The sequence below is a fragment of the Panulirus ornatus genome, chromosome 68, assembly GCF_036320965.1.
Source record: "Panulirus ornatus isolate Po-2019 chromosome 68, ASM3632096v1, whole genome shotgun sequence".
Taxonomy (NCBI): Eukaryota; Metazoa; Arthropoda; class Malacostraca; order Decapoda; family Palinuridae; genus Panulirus; species Panulirus ornatus.
Genome location: NC_092291.1, coordinates 2,958,792 through 2,978,881, shown reverse-complemented (window position 1 = coordinate 2,978,881; position 20,090 = coordinate 2,958,792). Strand labels below are relative to the sequence as shown.

At 42.5% G+C, this 20,090-nt stretch overlaps 1 protein-coding gene across 2 annotated transcripts in view; it reads right to left on the bottom strand.

The window, feature by feature from the left end:
* Positions 1-4,635: 4,635 nt before the first annotated feature.
* Positions 4,636-20,090, bottom strand: part of LOC139747337 (bifunctional lysine-specific demethylase and histidyl-hydroxylase NO66-like) — a 178,569-nt gene continuing 163,114 nt past the window's right edge. The window contains exon 7 of one of the 2 annotated variants that reach the window (XM_071659525.1): positions 4,636-4,901. In XM_071659525.1, coding sequence (XP_071515626.1) covers positions 4,790-4,901 — 112 coding nt within the window. In that variant the 3' untranslated portion in view covers positions 4,636-4,789. The remainder of the gene's footprint in view (positions 4,902-20,090) is intronic. The other variant, XM_071659526.1, reaches the window with a different exon arrangement.

Sequence of the window (20,090 nt, the reverse complement as noted above, 5' to 3'; positions counted from 1 at the left end):
TGAGAGGAAGATGGAGTGAGTATTTTGAATAATAATAATAATAATAATAATAATAATAATAAATAATAAATATACCTTTTATATGAGTGCCCATCATATAATGTGGCAGTTGAGGGAATAACTGGCATACATGGGGTGTTCAGTGTTGTAAATGGAAATGGTGAAGAGCTTGTAGATTTATGTGCTGAAAAAGGACTGGTGGCTGGGAATACCTAGTTTAAAAAGCGAGATATACATAAGTATACGTCTGTAAGTAGGAGAGATGGCCAGAGAGCGTTATTGGATTACATGTTAATTGACAGGTGCGCGAAAGAGAGACTTTTGGATGTAAATGTGCTGAGAGGTGCAACTGGAGGGATGTCTGATCATTATCTTGTGGAGGCTAAGATGAAGATTTGTATGGGTTTTCAGAAAAGAAGAGTGAATGTTGGGGTGAGGAGGGTGGTGAGAGTAAGTGAGCTTGGGAAGGAGACTTGTGTGAGGAAGTACCAGGAGAGACTGAGTAACAGAATGGAAAAAGGTGAGAACAATGGAAGTAAGGGGAGTGGGGGAGGAACGGGATGTATTTAGGGAATCAGTGATGGATTGCGCAAAAGATGCTTGTAGCATGAGAAGAGTGGGAGGTGGGTTGATTAGAAAGGGTAGTGAGTGGTGGGATGAAGAAGTAAGATTATTAGTGAAAGAGAAGAGAGAGGCATTTGGATGATTTTTGCAGGGAAAAAATGCAATTGAGTGGGAGATGTATAAAAGAAAGAGACAGGAGGTCAAGAGAAAGGTGCAAGAGGTGAAAAAGAAGGCAAATGAGAGTTGGGGTGAGAGAGTATCATTAAATTTTAGGGAGAATAAAAAGATGTTTTGGAAGGAGGTAAATAAAGTGCGTAAGACAAGGGAGCAAATGGGAACTTCAGTGAAGGGCGCTAATGGGGAGGTGATAACAAGTAGTGGTGATGTGAGAAGGAGATGGAGTGAGTATTTTGAAGGCTTGTTGAATGTGTTTGATGATAGAGTGGCAGATATAGGGTGTTTTGGTCGAGGTGGTGTGCAAAGTGAGAGGGTTAGGGAAAATGATTTGGTAAACAGAGAAGAGGTAGTAAAAGCTTTGCGGAAGATGAAAGCCGGCAAGGCAGCAGGTTTGGATGGTATTGCAGTGGAATTTATTAAAAAAGGGGGTGACCGTATTGTTGACTGGTTGGTAAGGACATTTAATGTATGTATGACTCATGGTGAGGTGCCTGAGGATTGGCGGAATGCGTGCATAGTGCCATTGTACAAAGGCAAAGGGGATAAGAGTGAGTGCTCAAATTTCAGAGGTATAAGTTTGTTGAGTATTCCTGGTAAATTATATGGGAGGGTATTGATTGAGAGGGTGAGGGCATGTACAGAGCATTACATTGGGGAAGAGCAGTGTGGTTTCAGAAGCGGTAGAGGATGTGTGGATCAGGTGTTTGCTTTGAAGAATGTATGTGAGGAATACTTAGAAAAGCAAATGGATTTGTATGTAGCATTTATGGATCTGGAGAAGGCATATGATAGAGTTGATAGAGATTCTCTGTGGAAGGTATTAAGAATATATGGTGTGGGAGGCAAGTTGTTAGAAGCAGTGAAAAGTTTTTATTGAGGATGTAAGGCATGTGTACGGGTAGGAAGAGAGGAAAGTGATTGGTTCTCCGTGAATGTAAGTTTGCGGCAAGGGTGTGTGATGTCTCCATGGTTGTTTAATTTGTTTATGGATGGGGTTGTTATGGAGGTGAATGCAAGAGTTTTGGAAAGAGGGGCAAGTATGAAGTCTGTTGGGGATGAGAGAGCTTGGGAAGTGAGTCAGTTGTTGTTTGCTGATGATACAGTGCTGGTGGTTCGTTCATGTGAGAAACTGCAGAAGCTGGTGACTGAGTTTGGTAAAGTGTGTGAAAGAAGAAAGTTAAGAGTAAATGTGAATAAGAGCAAGGTTATTAGGTACAGTAGGGTTGAGGGTCAAGTCAACTGGGAGGTAAGTTTGAATGGAGAAAAACTGGAGGAAGTAAAGTGTTTTAGATATCTGGGAATGGATCTGGCAGCGGATGGAACCATGGAAGCGGAAGTGAATCATAGGGTGGGGGAGGGGGCGAAAATTCTGGGAGCCTTGAAGAATGTGTGGAAGTCGAGAACATTATCTCGGAAAGCAAAAACGGGTATGTTTGAAGGAATAGTGGTTCCAATAATGCTGTATGGTTGCGAGGCGTGGGCTATGGATAGAGTTGTGCGCAGGAGGGTGGATGTGCTGGAAATGAGATGTTTGAGGACAATGTGTGGTGTGAGGTGGTTTGATCGAGTAAGTAATGTAAGGGTAAGAGATATGTGTGGAAATAAAAAGAGCGTGGTTGAGAGAGCAGAAGAGGGTGTTTTGAAATGGTTTGGGCACATGGAGAGAATGAGTGAGGAAAGATTGACCAAGAGGATATATGTGTCGAAGGTGGAGGGAACGAGGAGAAGTGGGAGACCATATTGGAGATGGAAAGTTGGAGTGAAAAAGATTTTGAGTGATCGGGGCCTGAACATGCAGGAGGGTGAAAGGCGGAAAAGGAATAGAGTGAATTGGATCGATGTGGTATACCGGGGTTGACGTGCTGTCAGTGGATTGAATCAGGGCATGTGAAGCGTCTGGGGTAAACCATGGAAAGTTGTGTGGGGCCTGGATGTGGAAAGGGAGCTGTGGTTTCGGGCATTATTGCATGACAGCTAGAGACTGAGTGTGAACAAATGAGGCCTTTGTTGTCTTTTCCTAGAGCTACCTCGCACACATGAGGGGGGAGGGGGATGGTATTCCATGTGTGGCGAGGTGGCGATGGGAATGAATAAAGGCAGACAGTGTGAATTGTGTGCATGGGTATATATGTATGTGTCTGTGTGTATATATATGTGTACATTGAGATGTATAGGTATGTATATTTACATGTGTGAACGTATGTGTATATACATGTGTATGGGGGTGGGTTGGGCCATTTCTTTCGTCAGTTTCCTTGCGCTACCTCGCTAACGCAGGAGACAGTGACAAAGCAAAATAAATAAATAAATAAAATGAGTGCCCCTTATTCTTGGATTTTGGTGCTAGACCGACAGGCCCTGTTTGGGATACTCTTACCCTGCCTTTTTGTCCAATGAGACCATTTGGTTCTCCAATGTATGCCAAGCAAGTGTCTTCAAAAGTATTAGTCTGACAGGTGAGCTCCTCACCTTCTTATGAAAACTCTCCTAATTGGGCTCTGGAAGAGTTTGTAAATTATACACTATGTAAAGACATCAGAACATCTTTTCTTTGATGACAGTCTCTTAAGGGTCAAGATATACCCATATCCTTGACAAATGGCTAAGTATGAAAATTTCAAATTTAGAAATATCCTTTGTCATCCACTCTTGGAAGACTCCATCAAGAAAGCATATCATATATCTAGCTACAACTCTTACAGATCTTCTGGACCTCATCAAAGATTATCAAGGGGACTATTCATCTGTACATCCTGGAAATATGAAAGCCTTTTGGTGAAGAGTATCTCTACGTATAAGAAAGAACTTGTCTATTTTCTTAACCTGTGATTAATCTTAGAAAAAATGATGAAAAGAAAGGTGGCCACTACATTACCTTCCTTAGAAACCTTTCATTAGAGGATATCAAGAAAAGGGGTCTTTGGTACTTATCTATCACCTTTGCCAGACAGAATCTCAGTTCAGACATTGAGGATGGTTTGTGATCAGAGTACCAATGAGAAAGTGTAACTCATATGTGTCTGGTAACTCGAGTCTAGGGAGTGTGATTTCAGAGTGGTGTTTGCCTGGTGGGGAGGTGCTTGAAAAGTAAGTTTGGATGGCAGTTGTTGAGCACTTGTCAGATCATTTTGGTATACATATGTTTTGTCAGTGTTGTGTGTGTTGAAGCAGGGGAAATCTCTGAGTATAGTCTGCTGAAGTGTATAGCAGTGATAAGATTTTTATCTTTAACTGAGGACTGGTAGCCAGCTATGGAGTGGTTTGAATGGGAAGGGTCTAGTGCTGTTGCAAAGACCTGAGAGCTAAGCATAGTTAGGTGAAACAGTAACATAGGATTTTGTTTCACAGTGTAGGTGTCAAATATTTGTGATTATTAGGCAGCCAGTGATTGTTCTGACTGCTCTGTTCTGTGTGGTTTACAACTATGTTATATTTGCTTTTGACAAGTGCAGAAGACCATGCACACGTGGCACAGTTTCAGGATTAGATGAATTCATCCTCCTCCATGTAGTGTTTTCATTCTTGCAGGATAAATATAAGAAAAACATAAGTTTGAAAATCAAGAAGCTTTTCCCTCCAAGGTGAAGCCCCAAAAACGATTTTTCTTGGTACTCTTACCCTGCTCTATCTCACTTTTTCAAAAAAACTTTTACTTTGTACCAGCTGTGACTGCTTCTACGATGATGCCAAGAGTGTGCAAACTGTGAGCTCTCAGTAGCTGAAAGTGAGTGAGTCAACATAGCACCTTAATGGCAGTCACTGATTGGCCATGGGCAGGCCCATAACAAACAAACTGCCTGTCCAAACCACAGATTATCATAGCCAGTGCTTCTCAATTGGAAATACTGAGATTTGGAGGGTCCTGACCCTGATCTCATGCTTATAGAACATTGCCTCAGAGACAGGTTTTTTTCAACTTTCAAAACCCACATCTTTTGTTCCACTTACTTTCAGTCTCAAAAGCAGAACCATAAACATGAAAATGTGTTTTCAATGTGGGAAAAGATAACAAATACCAGACAAAAAAACAGATAAGGAAAGTGGTACCCTACCTTGGCTTGTACACTCTCCATCGCTTCTTCCCTTCTAACTGTAGTATGAATGCCTCAATATCATCCCAGTGTGGTGCAAATCCTTGAGTATCAGGAGGAGTGAGATATCTTGAAGAAAAAAAATCCATGATACACATGTTCAAATAAGAGCTTTATCCATCAATAATAATCAGCCTTCACACTGAATATGATCTGAAGTGGTATTAATAAATTTTCTTTATGAATTGTTCATGCCCAATAAAGTATGCTAATCTAAAGCATGTTCTACCTCTCTATTAAATAATTTCCATTTGTTCCCTAGAATTTGAATGAATTATTAGACATAATCAAAATCTTAGATTAATTTTACTGATTTACACAACCCCTAGGAAGAAAGGATAATATCCATGTAACTCCTGCATGTCATATAAAAGAATAAAACATGAAACAATTATTAAGACAAAGAAACTACAAAACAATAGAGAATATTACTTTGTAATCAAAGATGAGACATCTTTTCAGTGAGATCAACCATGGTCAGCTATTGCAACAGCGAGTTCACTCATCTAACTATATGTTTATGGTTCATGTAATTTACTGTTAAATGTAATGAGCTAATACAGAACAATTATCAACACTCAGCTTAAACTAAAAAAAACGAGAATGTTTTTCTGTAATTGAAGAAGAGAATGGACCTGCATAAGAAGTTCAGTGAGCATGTCACAGTTATTGTCCTCAAGAAAGAAGGCAATTATACAAAGGCTTGATAAAGGGGCTTCAGTAAAAAAAGAAAAAAAAAAATCTTAACTGACAATGACTCCAATCAAGGCACACATTCATCAACATCGGACCATCGATTATGAAGCTCTCATTCCCACCTATATATGGATTGAACCAGGGCATGTGAAGCGTCTGGGGTAAACCATGGAAAGTTTTGTGGGGCCTGGATGTGGAAAGAGAGCTGTGGTTTTGGTGCATTACACATGACAGCTAGAGTTTGAGTGTGAACAAATGTGGCCTTTGTTGTTTTTTCCTAGTGCTACCTCACGTGCATGGGAGGGAGGGGGGGCGCTGTTTCATGTGTGGAGGGGTGGCAACGGTAATGGATGAATGCAGCAAGCATGACTATGTACATCTGTATATATGTATATGTCTGTGTATGTATATGTATGTATACATTGAAATGTATATGTATGTATATGTGCGTGTGTGGGCATTTCTGTATACACACATGTATGTGGGTGGGCTGGGCCATTCTTTCGTCTGTTTCATTGCATTACCTTACTAACGCAAGAGACAGCAACTAAGTATAGTAATATCTAGTGAGTTTGGTAAAGTGAGTGATAGAAGAAAATTGAAAGTAAGCAAGAGCAAGTTATTACGTTCAGTAGAGTTGTGGGACAAGTTAAGTGGGAAGTAAATTTAAATGGAGAAAAACTGGAGGAAATGAAGTGTTTTCGACATCTGAAAGTGGACTTAGCAGCAGAAGTGGAAGTAAGCCACAGGGTGGGGGAGGGAGAGAAGGTTCTGGGAGCACTGAAGAATGTGTGGAAGGCGAGAAAGTTACCTTGAAGCAAAAATGGGTATGTTTGAAGGAATAGTGGTTCTAACAATGTTATACAGTTGCAAGCCATGGGCTACAGATAGGGTTGTGTGGAGGGGGGTGGAAGTTTTAGAAATGAAATGTTTGAGGACAATACATGGCGTGAGGTGGTTTGATCGAGTAAGTAATGAAAGGGTAAGAGAGATGTGTGGTAATAAAAAGAGTGTGATTGAGAGAGCAGAAGGGAGTGTGTTGAAATGGTGTGGACACATGGAGAGAATGAGGGAGGAAAAATTGACAAAGAGGATATATGTGTCAGAGGGGGCTGGGAAGGAGAAGCAGGAGACTAAATTGGAGGTGGAAGGATGGAGCGACATAGATTTTGAGCGATCAGGGCCTGAACAAACAGGAGGGTGAAAGGCATGCAAGGAATAGAGCGAATGGGAATGATGTGGTATACCAAGGTTGACGTTGTTGCAGTTTTTTTTATTACTATACATAGTAGCTGTCTCCCGCATTAGCAAGGTAGCGCAAGGAAACAGACGAAAAAAATGGCCCCACTCACCCACATACACATGTATATACATAAACACCCACATATACATACCTATACATTTCAACATATACATACATATACATATACAGACATATACATATATACATAAGTACATATTCATACTTGCTGCCTTCATCCATTCCCATCGCCATCCCGCTACACATGAAAAAGCAACCCACCCTCCCCCTGCACATGCGTGAGGTAGCACTAGGAAAAGACAACAAAGACCACATTCATTTACACTCAGTGTCTAGCTGTCATGTGTAATGCACTGAAACCACAGCACGCTTTCCACATCCAGGCCCCACAAAACTTTCCATGGTTTACCCCAGATGCTTCACATGCCCTGGTTCAATCCATTGACAGCACGTCGACCCCGGTATACCACATCGTTCCAATTCACTATTTCTTGCACACCTTTCACCCTCCTGTATGTTCAGGCCCTAATTGCCCAAAATCTTTTTCACTCCATCCTTCTACCTCCAATTGGGTCTCCCACTTCTCCTCGTTCCCTCCACCTCTGACACATATATCCTTCTTGTCAATCTTTCCTTACTCATTCTCTCCATGAGACTAAATCATTTCAATACATCCTCTTTTGCTCCCTCCACTACACTCTTTTTACTATTCACATGTATAAACATAAATGCCCACACACAAACATATACATACCTATACATTTCAATGTTTACATACATATACATACACAGACTGATGATTGGGAATACCTGGTTTAAAAAGCGAGATATACATAAGTATACTTATGTAAGTAGGAGAGATGGCCAGAGAGCGTTATTGGATTACGTGTTAATTGACAGGCGTGCGAAAGAGAGACTTTTGGATGTCAATGTGCTGAGAGGTGCAACTGGAGGGATGTCTGATCATTATCTTGTGGAGGCTAAGGTGAAGATTAGTATGGGTTTTCAGAAAAGAAGAGTGAATGTTGGGGTGAAGAAGGTGTTGAGAGTAAGTGAGCTTGGGAAGGAGACCTGTGTGAGGAAGTATCAGGAGAGACTGTGTACAGAATGGAAAAAGGTGAGAACAATGGAAGTAAGGGGAGTGGGGGAGGAATGGGATGTATTTAGGGAATCAGTGATGGATTGCGCAAAAGATGCTTGTGGCATGAGAAGAGTGGGAGGTGGGCTGTTTAGAAAGGGTAGTGAGTGGTGGGATGAAGAAGTAAGAGTATTAGTGAAAGAGAAGAGAGAGGCATTTGGACGATTTTTGCAGGGAAAAAATGCAATTGAGTGGGAGAAGTATAAAAGAAAGAGACAGGAGGTCAAGAGAAAGGTGCAAGAGGTGAAAAAAAGGGCAAATGAGAGTTGGGGTGAGAGACTATCAGTAAATTTTAGGGAGAATAAAAAGATGTTCTGGAAGGAGGTAAATAGAGTGCGTAAGACAAGGGAGCAAATGGGAACTTCAGTGAAGAGCGTAAATGGGGAGGTGATAACAAGTAGTGGTCATGTGAGAAGGAGATGGAATGAGTATTTTGAAGGTTTGTTAAATGTGTCTGATGACAGAGTGGCAGATATAGGGTGTTTGGGTCGAGGTGGTGCGCAAAGTGAGAGGGTTAGGGAAAATAATTTGGTAAACAGAGAAGAGGTAGTAAAAGCTTTGCGGAAGATGAAAGCCGGCAAGGCAGCAGGTTTGGATGGTATTGCAGTGGAATTTATTAAAAAAGGGGGTGACTGTATTGTTGACTGGTTGGTAAGGTTATTTAATGTATGTATGACTCATGGTGAGGTGCCTGAGGATTGGCGGAATGCGTGCATAGTGCCATTGTACAAAGGCAAAGGGGATAAGAGTGAGTGCTCAAATTACAGAGGTATAAGTTTGTTGAGTATTCCTGGTAAATTATATGGGAGGGTATTGATTGAGAGGGTGAAGGCATGTACAGAGCATCAGATTGGGGAAGAGCAGTGTGGTTTCAGAAGTGGTAGAGGATGTGTGGATCAGGTGTTTGCTTTGAAGAATGTATGTGAGAAATACTTAGAAAAGCAAATGGATTTGTATGTAGCATTTATGGATCTGGAGAAGGCATATGATAGAGTTGATAGAGATGCTCTGTGGAGGGTATTAAGAATATATGGTGTGGGAGGCAAGTTGTTAGAAGCAGTGAAAAGTTTTTATCGAGGATGTAAGGCATGTGTACGTGTAGGAAGAGAGGAAAGTGATTGGTTCTCAGTGAATGTAGGTTTGCGGCAGGGGTGTGTGATGTCTCCATGGTTGTTTAATTTGTTTATGGATGGGGTTGTTAGGGAGGTAAATGCAAGAGTTTTGGAAAGAGGGGCAAGTATGAAGTCTGTTGGGGATGAGAGAGCTTGGGAAGTGAGTCAGTTGTTGTTCGCTGATGATACAGCGCTGGTGGCGGATTCATGTGAGAAACTGCAGAAGCTGGTGACGGAGTTTGGTAAAGTGTGTGGAAGAAGAAAGTTAAGAGTAAATGTGAATAAGAGCAAGGTTATTAGGTACAGTAGGGTTGAGGGTCAAGTCAATTGGGAGGTGAGTTTGAATGGAGAAAAACTGGAGGAAGTGAAGTGTTTTAGATATCTGGGAGTGGATCTGTCAGCGGATGGAACCATGGAAGCGGAAGTGGATCATAGGGTGGGGGAGGGGGCGAAAATTTTGGGAGCCTTGAAAAATGTGTGGAAGTCGAGAACATTATCTTGGAAAGCAAAAATGGGTATGTTTGAAGGAATAGTGGTTCCAACAATGTTGTATGGTTGCGAGGCGTGGGCTATGGATAGAGTTGTGCGCAGGAGGATGGATGTGCTGGAAATGAGATGTTTGAGGACAATGTGTGGTGTGAGGTGGTTTGATCGAGTAAGTAACGTAAGGGTAAGAGAGATGTGTGGAGATAAAAAGAGCGTGGTTGAGAGAGCAGAAGAGGGTGTTTTGAAATGGTTTGGGCACATGGATAGAATGAGTGAGGAAAGATTGACCAAGAGGATATATGTGTCGGAGGTGGAGGGAACGAGGAGAAGAGGGAGACCAAATTGGAGGTGGAAAGATGGAGTGAAAAGGATTTTGTGTGATCGGGGCCTGAACATGCAGGAGGGTGAAAGGAGGGCAAGGAATAGAGTGAATTGGAGCAATGTGGTATACAGGGGTTGACGTGCTGTCGGTGGATTGAATCAAGGCATGTGAAGCGTCCGGGGTAAACCATGGAAAGCTGTGTAGGTATGTATATTTGCGTGTGTGGACGTGTGTATGTACATGTGTGTGGGGGGGGTTGGGCCATTTCTTTCGTCTGTTTCCTTGCGCTACCTCGCAACCGCGGGAGACAGCGACGAGGTATAAAAAAAAAAAAAACATACACAGACACATACCTATATACACATGTACGTATTCATACATGCTGCCTTTATCCATTCACGTAATCACCCCACCACACATGAAATGGCAGCCCCTCCCCCCGAGTGCACTAAAGGTAGCGCTAGGAAAAGACAACAAAGGCCACATTTGTTCAGAGTCTCTAGCTGTCATGTGTAATGCACTGAAACCAGTTCCCTTTCCACACCCAGGCCTCACAGAACTTTCCATGGTTTACCCCAGATGCTTCACATGCCCTGGTTCAATCCACTGATTGCACATCGACCCCAGTATACCACATTGTTCCAGTTCACTCTATTCCTTGCACACCTTTCACTCTCCTATATGATCAGGCCCCAATCACTCAAAATCTTTTCCACTCCATCCTTCCACCTCCGCTTTTGTTTCCCACTTCTCCTCGTTCCCTCCACCTCTGACACATATATCCTCTTTGTCAATCTTTCCTCTCATTCTCTCCATGTGACCAAACCACCTCAATACACCCTCTTTTGCTCTCTCAACCACACTCTCTTTATTACCACACATCCCTCTTACCTTTCATTACTTACTCATCCAAACCACCTCACACCACATATTGTCCTCAAACATCTCATTTACAACACATCCACCCTCCTCTGCACAACCCTATCTATAACCCATGCCTCGCAACCATATAACATTGTTGGACCACTATTCCTTCAAACATACCCATTTTTGCTCTCTGAGATAATATTCTCACCCTCCACACATTTTTCAACGCTTCTAAAACCTTCACCCCCTCTCCCACCTTGTGACTCACTTCTGCTTCCACGATTCCATCAGCTGCTAAATCCACTCCCAGATACCTAAAACACTTCACTTCCTCCAGTTTTTCTCCATTCAAACTTACCTCCCAATTAATCTCTCCCTCAACTTTACTGAATCCAATAAACTTGCTCTCATTCACATTTTCTCTCGGCTTTCTTCTTTCACACACTTTACCCAACTCAGTCACCGACTTCTGTAGTTTCTCACAAGAATCGGCCACCAGTGCCTGAACATCAGCAAACAACAACTGACTCACTTCCCAAGCTCTCTCATCCACAACAGACTGCATACTTGCCCCTCTTTCCAAAACTCTTGCATTCACCTCCCTAACAACCCCATCCATAAACAAATCAAACAACCATAGAGACATCACACAACCCTGCCGCAAACCAACATTCACTGAGAACCAATCACTTTCCTCTCTTCCTACACATACACATGCCTTAAATCCTCGATAAAATCTTTTTACTGCTTCTAACAACCTGCTCCCGCACCATATATTCTTAATACCTTTCACGAAGCATCTCTATCAACTCTATCATATGCCTTCTCCAGATCCATAAATGCTACATACAAATCCATTTGCTTTTCTAAGTATTTCTCACATACATTCTTCAAAGCAAACACCTGATCCATCCATCCTCTACCACTCCTGAAACCACACTGCTCTTCCCCAATTTGATGCACTGTACATGCCGTCACCCTCTCAATCAATACCCTCCCATATAATTTCCCAGGAGATGTATAGGTATGTATATGTGCGTGTGTGGACGTGTATGAGAGTTGCAGTCAGAGAGTATCATTAAATCTTAGGGAGAATAAAAAGATGTTTTGGAAGGATGTAAATAAAGTGCGTAAGACAAGAGAACAAATGGGAACTTCAGTGAAGGGGGCTAATGGGGAGGTGACATCAAGCAGTGGTGATGTGAGGAGATGGAGTGAGTATTTTGAAGGTTTGTTGAATGTGTTTGATGACAGAGTGGTAAATGTGGGGTGTTCTGGTCGAGGTGGTATGCAAAGTGAGAGGGTTAGGGAGAATGATTTGGTAAACAGAGAAGAGGTAGTAAAAGCTTTGCAGAAGATGAAAGCTGGCAAGGCACCGGGTTTGGATGGTACTGCAGTGGAATTTATCAAAAAAGGGGTGACTGTACTGTTGACTGGTTGGTAAGGTTATTTAATATATGTATGACTCATGGTGAGGTGCCTGAGGATTGGAGGAATGCTTGCATAGTGCCACTGTACAAAGGCAAAGGGGATAAAAGTGAGTTCTCAAATTACAGAGGTATAAGTTTGTTGAGTAAATATCTTTATAATATTTATTGTTTCTCATACTTTGTCATTGTCTCCTGCGTTAGCGAGGTAGCGCAAGGAAACAGACATAAGAATGGCCCAACCCACCCACATACAAATGTATATACATACACGTCCACACACACACATATACATATATATACATCTCAACATATACGTATAAATACACACACAGACATATACATATATAAACATGTACGTAATTCATACTGTCTGCCCTTATTCATTCCCGTCGCCACCCTGCTACACATGAAATAACAACCCCCTCCCCCCGCATGTGCGCGAGGTAGCACTAGGAAAAGACAACAAAGGCCAAATTCATTCACACTCAGTCTCTAGCTGTCATGTATAATGCACCAAAACCACAACTCCTTTTCCACATCCAGGCCCCACAGAACTTTCCATAGTTTACCTCAGATGCTTCACATGCTCAGGTTCAATCCATTCAATCCATCCAATTTGGTCTCCCACTTCTCCTCATTCCCTCCACCTCTGACACATATATCCTCTTGGTCAATCTTTCCTCATTCATTCTCTCCATGTGACCAAACCACTTTCAAAACACCCTCTTCTGCTCTCTCAACCACACTCTTTTTATCACCACACATCTCTCTTACCCTACTATTACTTACTCGATCAAACCAACTCACACCACATAATGTCCTCAAACATCTCATTTAAAGAACATCCACCCTCCTCCACAGAACTATATCTACATCCCACATCTTGCAAAAATATATCATTGTTGGAACCACTATTCCTTCAAACATACCCATTTTTGCTTTCCAAGATAACGTTCTCGACTTCCAAACATTCTTCAAGGCTTCCAGAACTTTCCCCCCCTCCCCCACGCTATGATTCACTTCCGCTTCCATGGTTCCATCCACTAACAAATCCACTCCAAGATATCTAAAACACTTCACTTCCTCCACTTTTTCTCCATTCAAACTTACCTCCCAACTGACTTGTCCCTCAACCCTACTGTACCTAATAACCTTGCTCTTATTCACATTTACTCTCAGCTTTCTTCTTTCGTACACTTTACCAAACTCAGTCACCAGCTTCTGCAGTTTCTCACATAAATCAGCTACCAGCGATGTATCATCAGCGAACAACAACTGACTCACTTCCTAAGCTCTCTCATTCACAACTAACAGCATACTTGCCCCTTTCCAAAACTCTTGCATTCACCTCCCTAACAACCCCATCCATAAACAAATTAAACAACCATGGAGACATCACGCACCCCTGCCGCAAACCAACATTCACTGAGAGCCAATCACTTTCCTCTCTTCCTACACGTACACATGCCTTACATCCTCGATAAAAGCTTTTCACTATTTCTAACAACTTGCCTCTCACACCATGTATTCTTAATATCTTCCATAGATCATCTCTATCAACTCAATCATATGCCTTCTCCAGATCCATAAATGCTACATACAAATCCATTTGCTTTTCTAAGTATTTCTCAAATACATTTTCAAAGCAAACACCTGATCCACACATCCTCTACCACTTCTGAAACCACACTGCTCTTACCTAATCTGATGCTTTGTAAATGCCTTCCCCCTCTCAATCAATACCCTCCAATATAATTTCCCAGGAATATTAAACAAACTTATACCTCTGTAATTTGGGCACTCACTCTTATCCCCTTTGCCTTTGTACAATGGCACTATGCAAGCATTCTGCCAATCCTCAGGCACCTCACCAGAGTCGTACATACATTAAATAACCTTACCAACCAGTCAACAATACAGTCACCCCCTTTATTAATAAATTTCACTGCAATACCATCCAAACCTGCTGCCTTGCCAGCTTTCATCTTCTGCAAAGCTTTAACTACCTCTTCTCTGTTTACTAAATCATTCTCCCTAACCCTCTCACTTTGCACACCAACTCGACCAAAACACCCTATATCTGCCACTCTATCATCAAACACATTCAACAAACCTTCAAAATACTCTCTCCATCTCCTTCTCACATCACCACTACTTGTTATCCCCTCCCCATTAGCCCCCTTCACCTGATGTCTTACGCACTTTATTTACCTCCTTCCAAAACATCTTTTTTTTTTTTTTTTTGCTTTGTCGCTGTCTCCCGCGTTTGCGAGGTAGCGCAAGGAAACAGACGAAAGAAATGGCCCAACCCACCCCCATACACATACCTTGATTCAATCCACTGACAGCACGTCAACCCCGGTATACCACATCGCTCCAATTCACTCTATTCTTTGCCCTCCTTTCACCCTCCTGCATGTTCAGGCCCCGATCACACAAAATCTTTTTCACTCCATCTTTCCACCTCCAATTTGGTCTCCCTCTTCTCCTCGTTCCCTCCACCTCCGACACATATATCCTCTTGGTCAATCTTTCCTCACTCATTCTCTCCATGTGACCAAACCATTTCAAAACACCCTCTTCTGCTCTCTCAACCACGCTCTTTTTATTTCCACACATCTCTCTTACCCTTACGTTACTTACTCGATCAAACCACCTCACACCACACATAGTCCTCAAACATCTCATTTCCAGCACATCCATCCTCCTGCGCACAACTCTATCCATAGTCCACGCCTCGCAACCATACAACATTGTTGGAACCACTATTCCTTCAAACATACCCATTTTTGCTTTCCGAGATAATGTTCTCGACTTCCACACATTCTTCAAGGCTCCCAGAATTTTCGCCCCCTCCCCCACCCTATGATCCACTTCCGCTTCCATGGTTCCATCCGCTGCCAGATCCACTCCCAGATAAACATCTTTTTTATTTATTTTTATTTATTATACTTTGTCGCTGTCGCCCGCGTTTGCGAGGTAGCGCAAGGAAACAGACGAAAGAAATGGCCCTACCCCCCCCCATACACATGTATATACATACGTCCACACACGCAAATATACATACCTACACAGCTTTCCATGGTTTTCCCCAGACGCTTCACATGCCTTGATTCAATCCACTGACAGCACGTCAACCCCGGTATACCACATCGCTCCAATTCACTCTATTCCTTGCCCTCCTTTCACCCTCCTGCATGTTCAGGCCCCGATCACACAAAATCTTTTTCACTCCATCTTTCCACCTCCAATTTGGTCTCCCTCTTCTCCTCGTTCCCTCCACCTCCGACACATATATCCTCTTGGTCAATCTTTCCTCACTCATTCTCTCCATGTGCCCAAACCACTTCAAAACACCCTCTTCTGCTCTCTCAACCACGCTCTTTCTATTTCCACACATCTCTCTTACCCTTACGTTACTCACTCGATCAAACCACCTCACACCACACATTGTCCTCAAACATCTCATTTCCAGCACATCCATCCTCCTGTGCACAACTCTATCCATAGCCCACGCCTCGCAACCATACAACATTGTTGGAACCACTATTCCTTCAAACATACCCATTTTTGCTTTCCGAGATAATGTTCTCGACTTCCACACATTCTTCAAGGCCCCCAGAATTTTCGCCCCCTCCCCCACCCTATGATCCACTTCCGCTTCCATGGTTCCATCTGCTGCCAGATCCACTCCCAGATATCTAAAACACTTCACTTCCTCCAGTTTTTCTCCATTCACACTCACCTCCCAGAGAGGCCAGAGAGCGTTATTGGATTACGTGTTAATTGACAGGCGCGCGAAAGAGAGACTTTTGGATGTTAATGTGCTGAGAGGTGCAACTGGAGGGATGTCTGATCATTATCTTGTGGAGGCTAAGGTGAAGATTTGTATGGGTTTTCAGAAAAGAAGAGTGAATGTCGGGGTGAAGAGGGTGGTGAGAGTAAGTGAGCTTGGGAAGGAGACCTGTGTGAGGAAGTACCAGGAGAGACTGAGTACAGAATGGAAAAAGGTGAGAACAATGGAAGTAAGGGGAGTGGGGGAGGAATGGGATGTATTTAGGGAATCAGTGATGGATTGTGCAAAAGATGCTCGTGGCATGAGAAGAGTGGGAGGTGGGTTGATTAGAAAGGGTAGTGAGTGGTGGGATGAAGAAGTAAGAGTATTAGTGAAAGAGAAGAGAGAGGCATTTGGACGATTTTTGCAGGGAAAAAATGCAATTGAGTGGGAGATGTATAAAAGAAAGAGACAGGAGGTCAAGAGAAAGGTGCAAGAGGTGAAAAAAAGGGCAAATGAGAGTTGGGGTGAGAGAGCATCTTTAAATTTTAGGGAGAATAAAAAGATGTTCTGGAAGGAGGTAAATAAAGTGCGTAAGACAAGGGAGCAAATGGGAACTTCAGTGAAGGGCGCAAATGGGGAGGTGATAACAAGTAGTGGTGATGTGAGAAGGAGACGGAGTGAGTATTTTGAAGGTTTGTTGAATGTGTTTGATGATAGAGTGGCAGATATAGGGTGTTTTGGTCGAGGTGGTGTGCAAAGTGAGAGGGTTAGGGAAATGATTTGGTAAACAGAGAAGAGGTAGTGAAAGCTTTGCGGAAGATGAAAGCCGGCAAGGCAGCAGGTTTGGATGGTATTGCAGTGGAATTTATTAAAAAAGGGGGTGACTGTATTGTTGACTGGTTTGGTAAGGTTATTTAATGTATGTAAACATCTTTTTATTCTCCCTAAACTTTAATGATACTCTCTCACCCCAACTCTCATTTGCCCTCTTTTTCACCTTTTGCACCTTTCTCTTGACCTCCTGCCTCTTTCTTTTATACATCTCCCACTCATCTGTATTATGTACCTGCAAAAATCATCCAAATGTCTCTCTCTTCTCCTTCACTAAAAATCTTACTTCTTCATCCCACCACTCACTACCCTTTTTAATCTGCCCACCTCCCACACTTCTCATGCCACAAGCATCTTTTGCACAAGCCATCACTGCTCCCCTAAATACATCCCATTCCTCCCCCACTCCCCTTACATCCTGTGCTCTCACCTTTTTCCATTCTCCACTCAGTCTCTCCTGGTACTTCCTCACATAAGTCTCCTTCCCAAGCTCACTTACTCTCACCACTTTTTTCACCCCACTTTTTCACCACTTTTTTCTGAAAACCTCTATAAATCTTCACCTTCGCCTCCACAAGGTAATGATCAGACATCCCTCCAGTTGCACCTCTCAGCACATTAACATCCAAAAGTCTCTCTTTCCCACACCTATCAATCAACACGTAATCCAATAATGCTCTCTGGCCATCTCTCCTACTTACATATGCATACTTTTGTATATCTCTCTTTTTAAACCAGGTATTCCCAATCACCAGTCCTTTTTCAGCACATAGATCTACAAGCTCTTCACCATTTCCGTTTACAACAATGAACACCCCATGTACACCAATTATTCCCTCAACTGCCACATTACTCACCTTTGCATTCAAATCACCCATCACTATAACCCGGTCTCGTGCATCAAAACTACTAATACACTCATGCAGCTGCTCCCAAAACACTTGCCTCTCATGATCCTTCTTCTCATGCCCAGGTGCATATGCACCAACAATCACCCATCTCTCTCCATCAACTTTCAGTTTTACCCATATCAATCTAGAGTTTACTTTCTTACACTCTATCACATACTCCCACCACTCCTGTTTCAGGAGTAGTGTTACTCCTTCCCTTGCTCTCGTCCTCTCACTAACCCCTGACTTTACTCCCACGACATTCCCAAACCACTCTTCCCCTTTACCCTTGAGCTTCGTTTCACTCAGAGCCAAAACATCCAGGTTCCTTTCCTCAAACATACTACCTATCTCCCCTTTTTTCTCATCTTGGTTACATCCACACATATTTAGACACCCCAATCTGAGTCTTTGAGGAGGATGAGCTCTTCCCGCGTGACTCCTTCTGTTTTCCCTTTTAGAAAGTTAAAATACAAGGAGGGGAGGGTTTCTAGGCCCCCGCTCCTGTCTCCTTTAGTCGCCTTCTACAACACGTGAAGAATGCATGGGAAGCTATTCTTTCTCCCTAAAATTTAATGATACTCTCTCACCCCAACTTTCATTTACCCTCTTTTTCACTTCTTGCCACCTTTCTCTTGACTTCTTGCCTCTTTCTTTTATACATCTCCCAGTCATTTGCACTATTTCCTGCAAAAATCGTCCAAATGCCTATCACTTTTAATAACAATCTTCTTCATCCCACTACTCACTACCCTTTCTGAGCCTATTATGAGCAGTAACCCATTTGATGCAGATACTATTGTAAAGGTGAACCACATGACAGATAAAACTGAAGAGAATCAGAGTGATAGTAATGTACAGTGTGGTGAAATTGTTTATCCAGCTTGTGTTGTGACCAGGTCAATGTTAAAGAGAGGAGAAGTTAATTATGATTTAGGTGAATTATTCAATGAAGCATATGTAACTAGAAATAATACAATAGAAATTGGAAATAAGAAGAGCACTACGGAATCAAAAATTGATGTATTTCCAGATTTTGTGGTAGAAAAGGAAGAGTTGGCAAAGTTACAGAAGGGTGATGAGAGTTTGAAAAAAAAATTGGAATGAAGCTGCTAGAAATGGGAGTGAGAGTGATGTGTCTGTTGGATTTTATGTACAAAATGGTGTGTTAATGAGAAAATGGAGACCTCCTTATGTTCCAGCACCTGATCACTGGGGGGTCAGAAAGCATATTGTAGTTCCAAAGAATTATAGGGTACATGTAATTGCTCTGTCTCATAGTTCTTGTTTGTCTAGACAATTGAAAGTCAAGAAGACAAATGATAGAATATTAACTCATTTTTATTTATTTATTTATTTTGCTTTGTCGTTGTGTCCTGCGTTTGCGAGGTAACGCAAGGAAACAGACGAAAGAAATGGCCCAACCCACCCCCATACACATGTATATACATACATGTCCACACTCGCAAATATACATACCCATACATCTCAATGTACACATATATATACACACACAGACATATACATATATACACATGCACACAATTCACACTGTCTGCCCTTATTCATTACCATCGCCACCTCGCCACACATGGAATAACATCCCCCTCCCCCCACATGTGTGCGAGGTAGCGCTAGGAAAAGACAACAAAGGCCCCATTCATTGACATTCAGTCTCTAGCTGTCATGTGATAATGCCCGAAACCACAGCTCCCTTTCCACATCCAGGCCCCACACAACTTTCCATGGTTTACCCCAGATGCTTCACATGCCCTGATTCAATCCATTGACAGCACGTCTACCTCGGTATACCACATCGATCCAATTCACTCTATTCCTTGCCCGCCTTTCACCCTCCTGCATGTTCAGGCCGCGATCACTCAAAATCTTTTTCACTCCATCTTTCCACCTCCAATTTGGTCTCCCACTTCTCCTTGTTCCCTCCACCTCCGACACATATATCCCCTTGGTTAATCTTTCCTCACTCATTCTCTCCATGTGCCCAAACCATTTCAAAACACCCTCTTCTGCTCTCTCAACCACACTCTTTTTATTTCCACACATCTCTCTTACCCTTACATTACTTACTCAATCAAACCACCTCACACCACATATTGTCCTCAGACATCTCATTTCCAGCACATCCACCCTTCTGCGCACAACTCTATCCATAGCCAACGCCTCGCAACCATACAACATTGTTGGAACCACTATTCCTTCAAACATACCCATTTTTGTTTTCGGAGATAATGTTCTCGACTTCCACACATTCTTCAAGGCTCCCAGGATTTTCGCCCCCTCCCCCACCCTATGATTCACTTCCGCTTCCATGGTTCCATCCGCTGCCAGATCCACTCCCAGATATCTAAAACACTTTACTTCCTCCAGTTTTTCTCCATTCAAACTTACCTCCCAATTGACTTAACCCTCAACCCTAGGGTACCTAA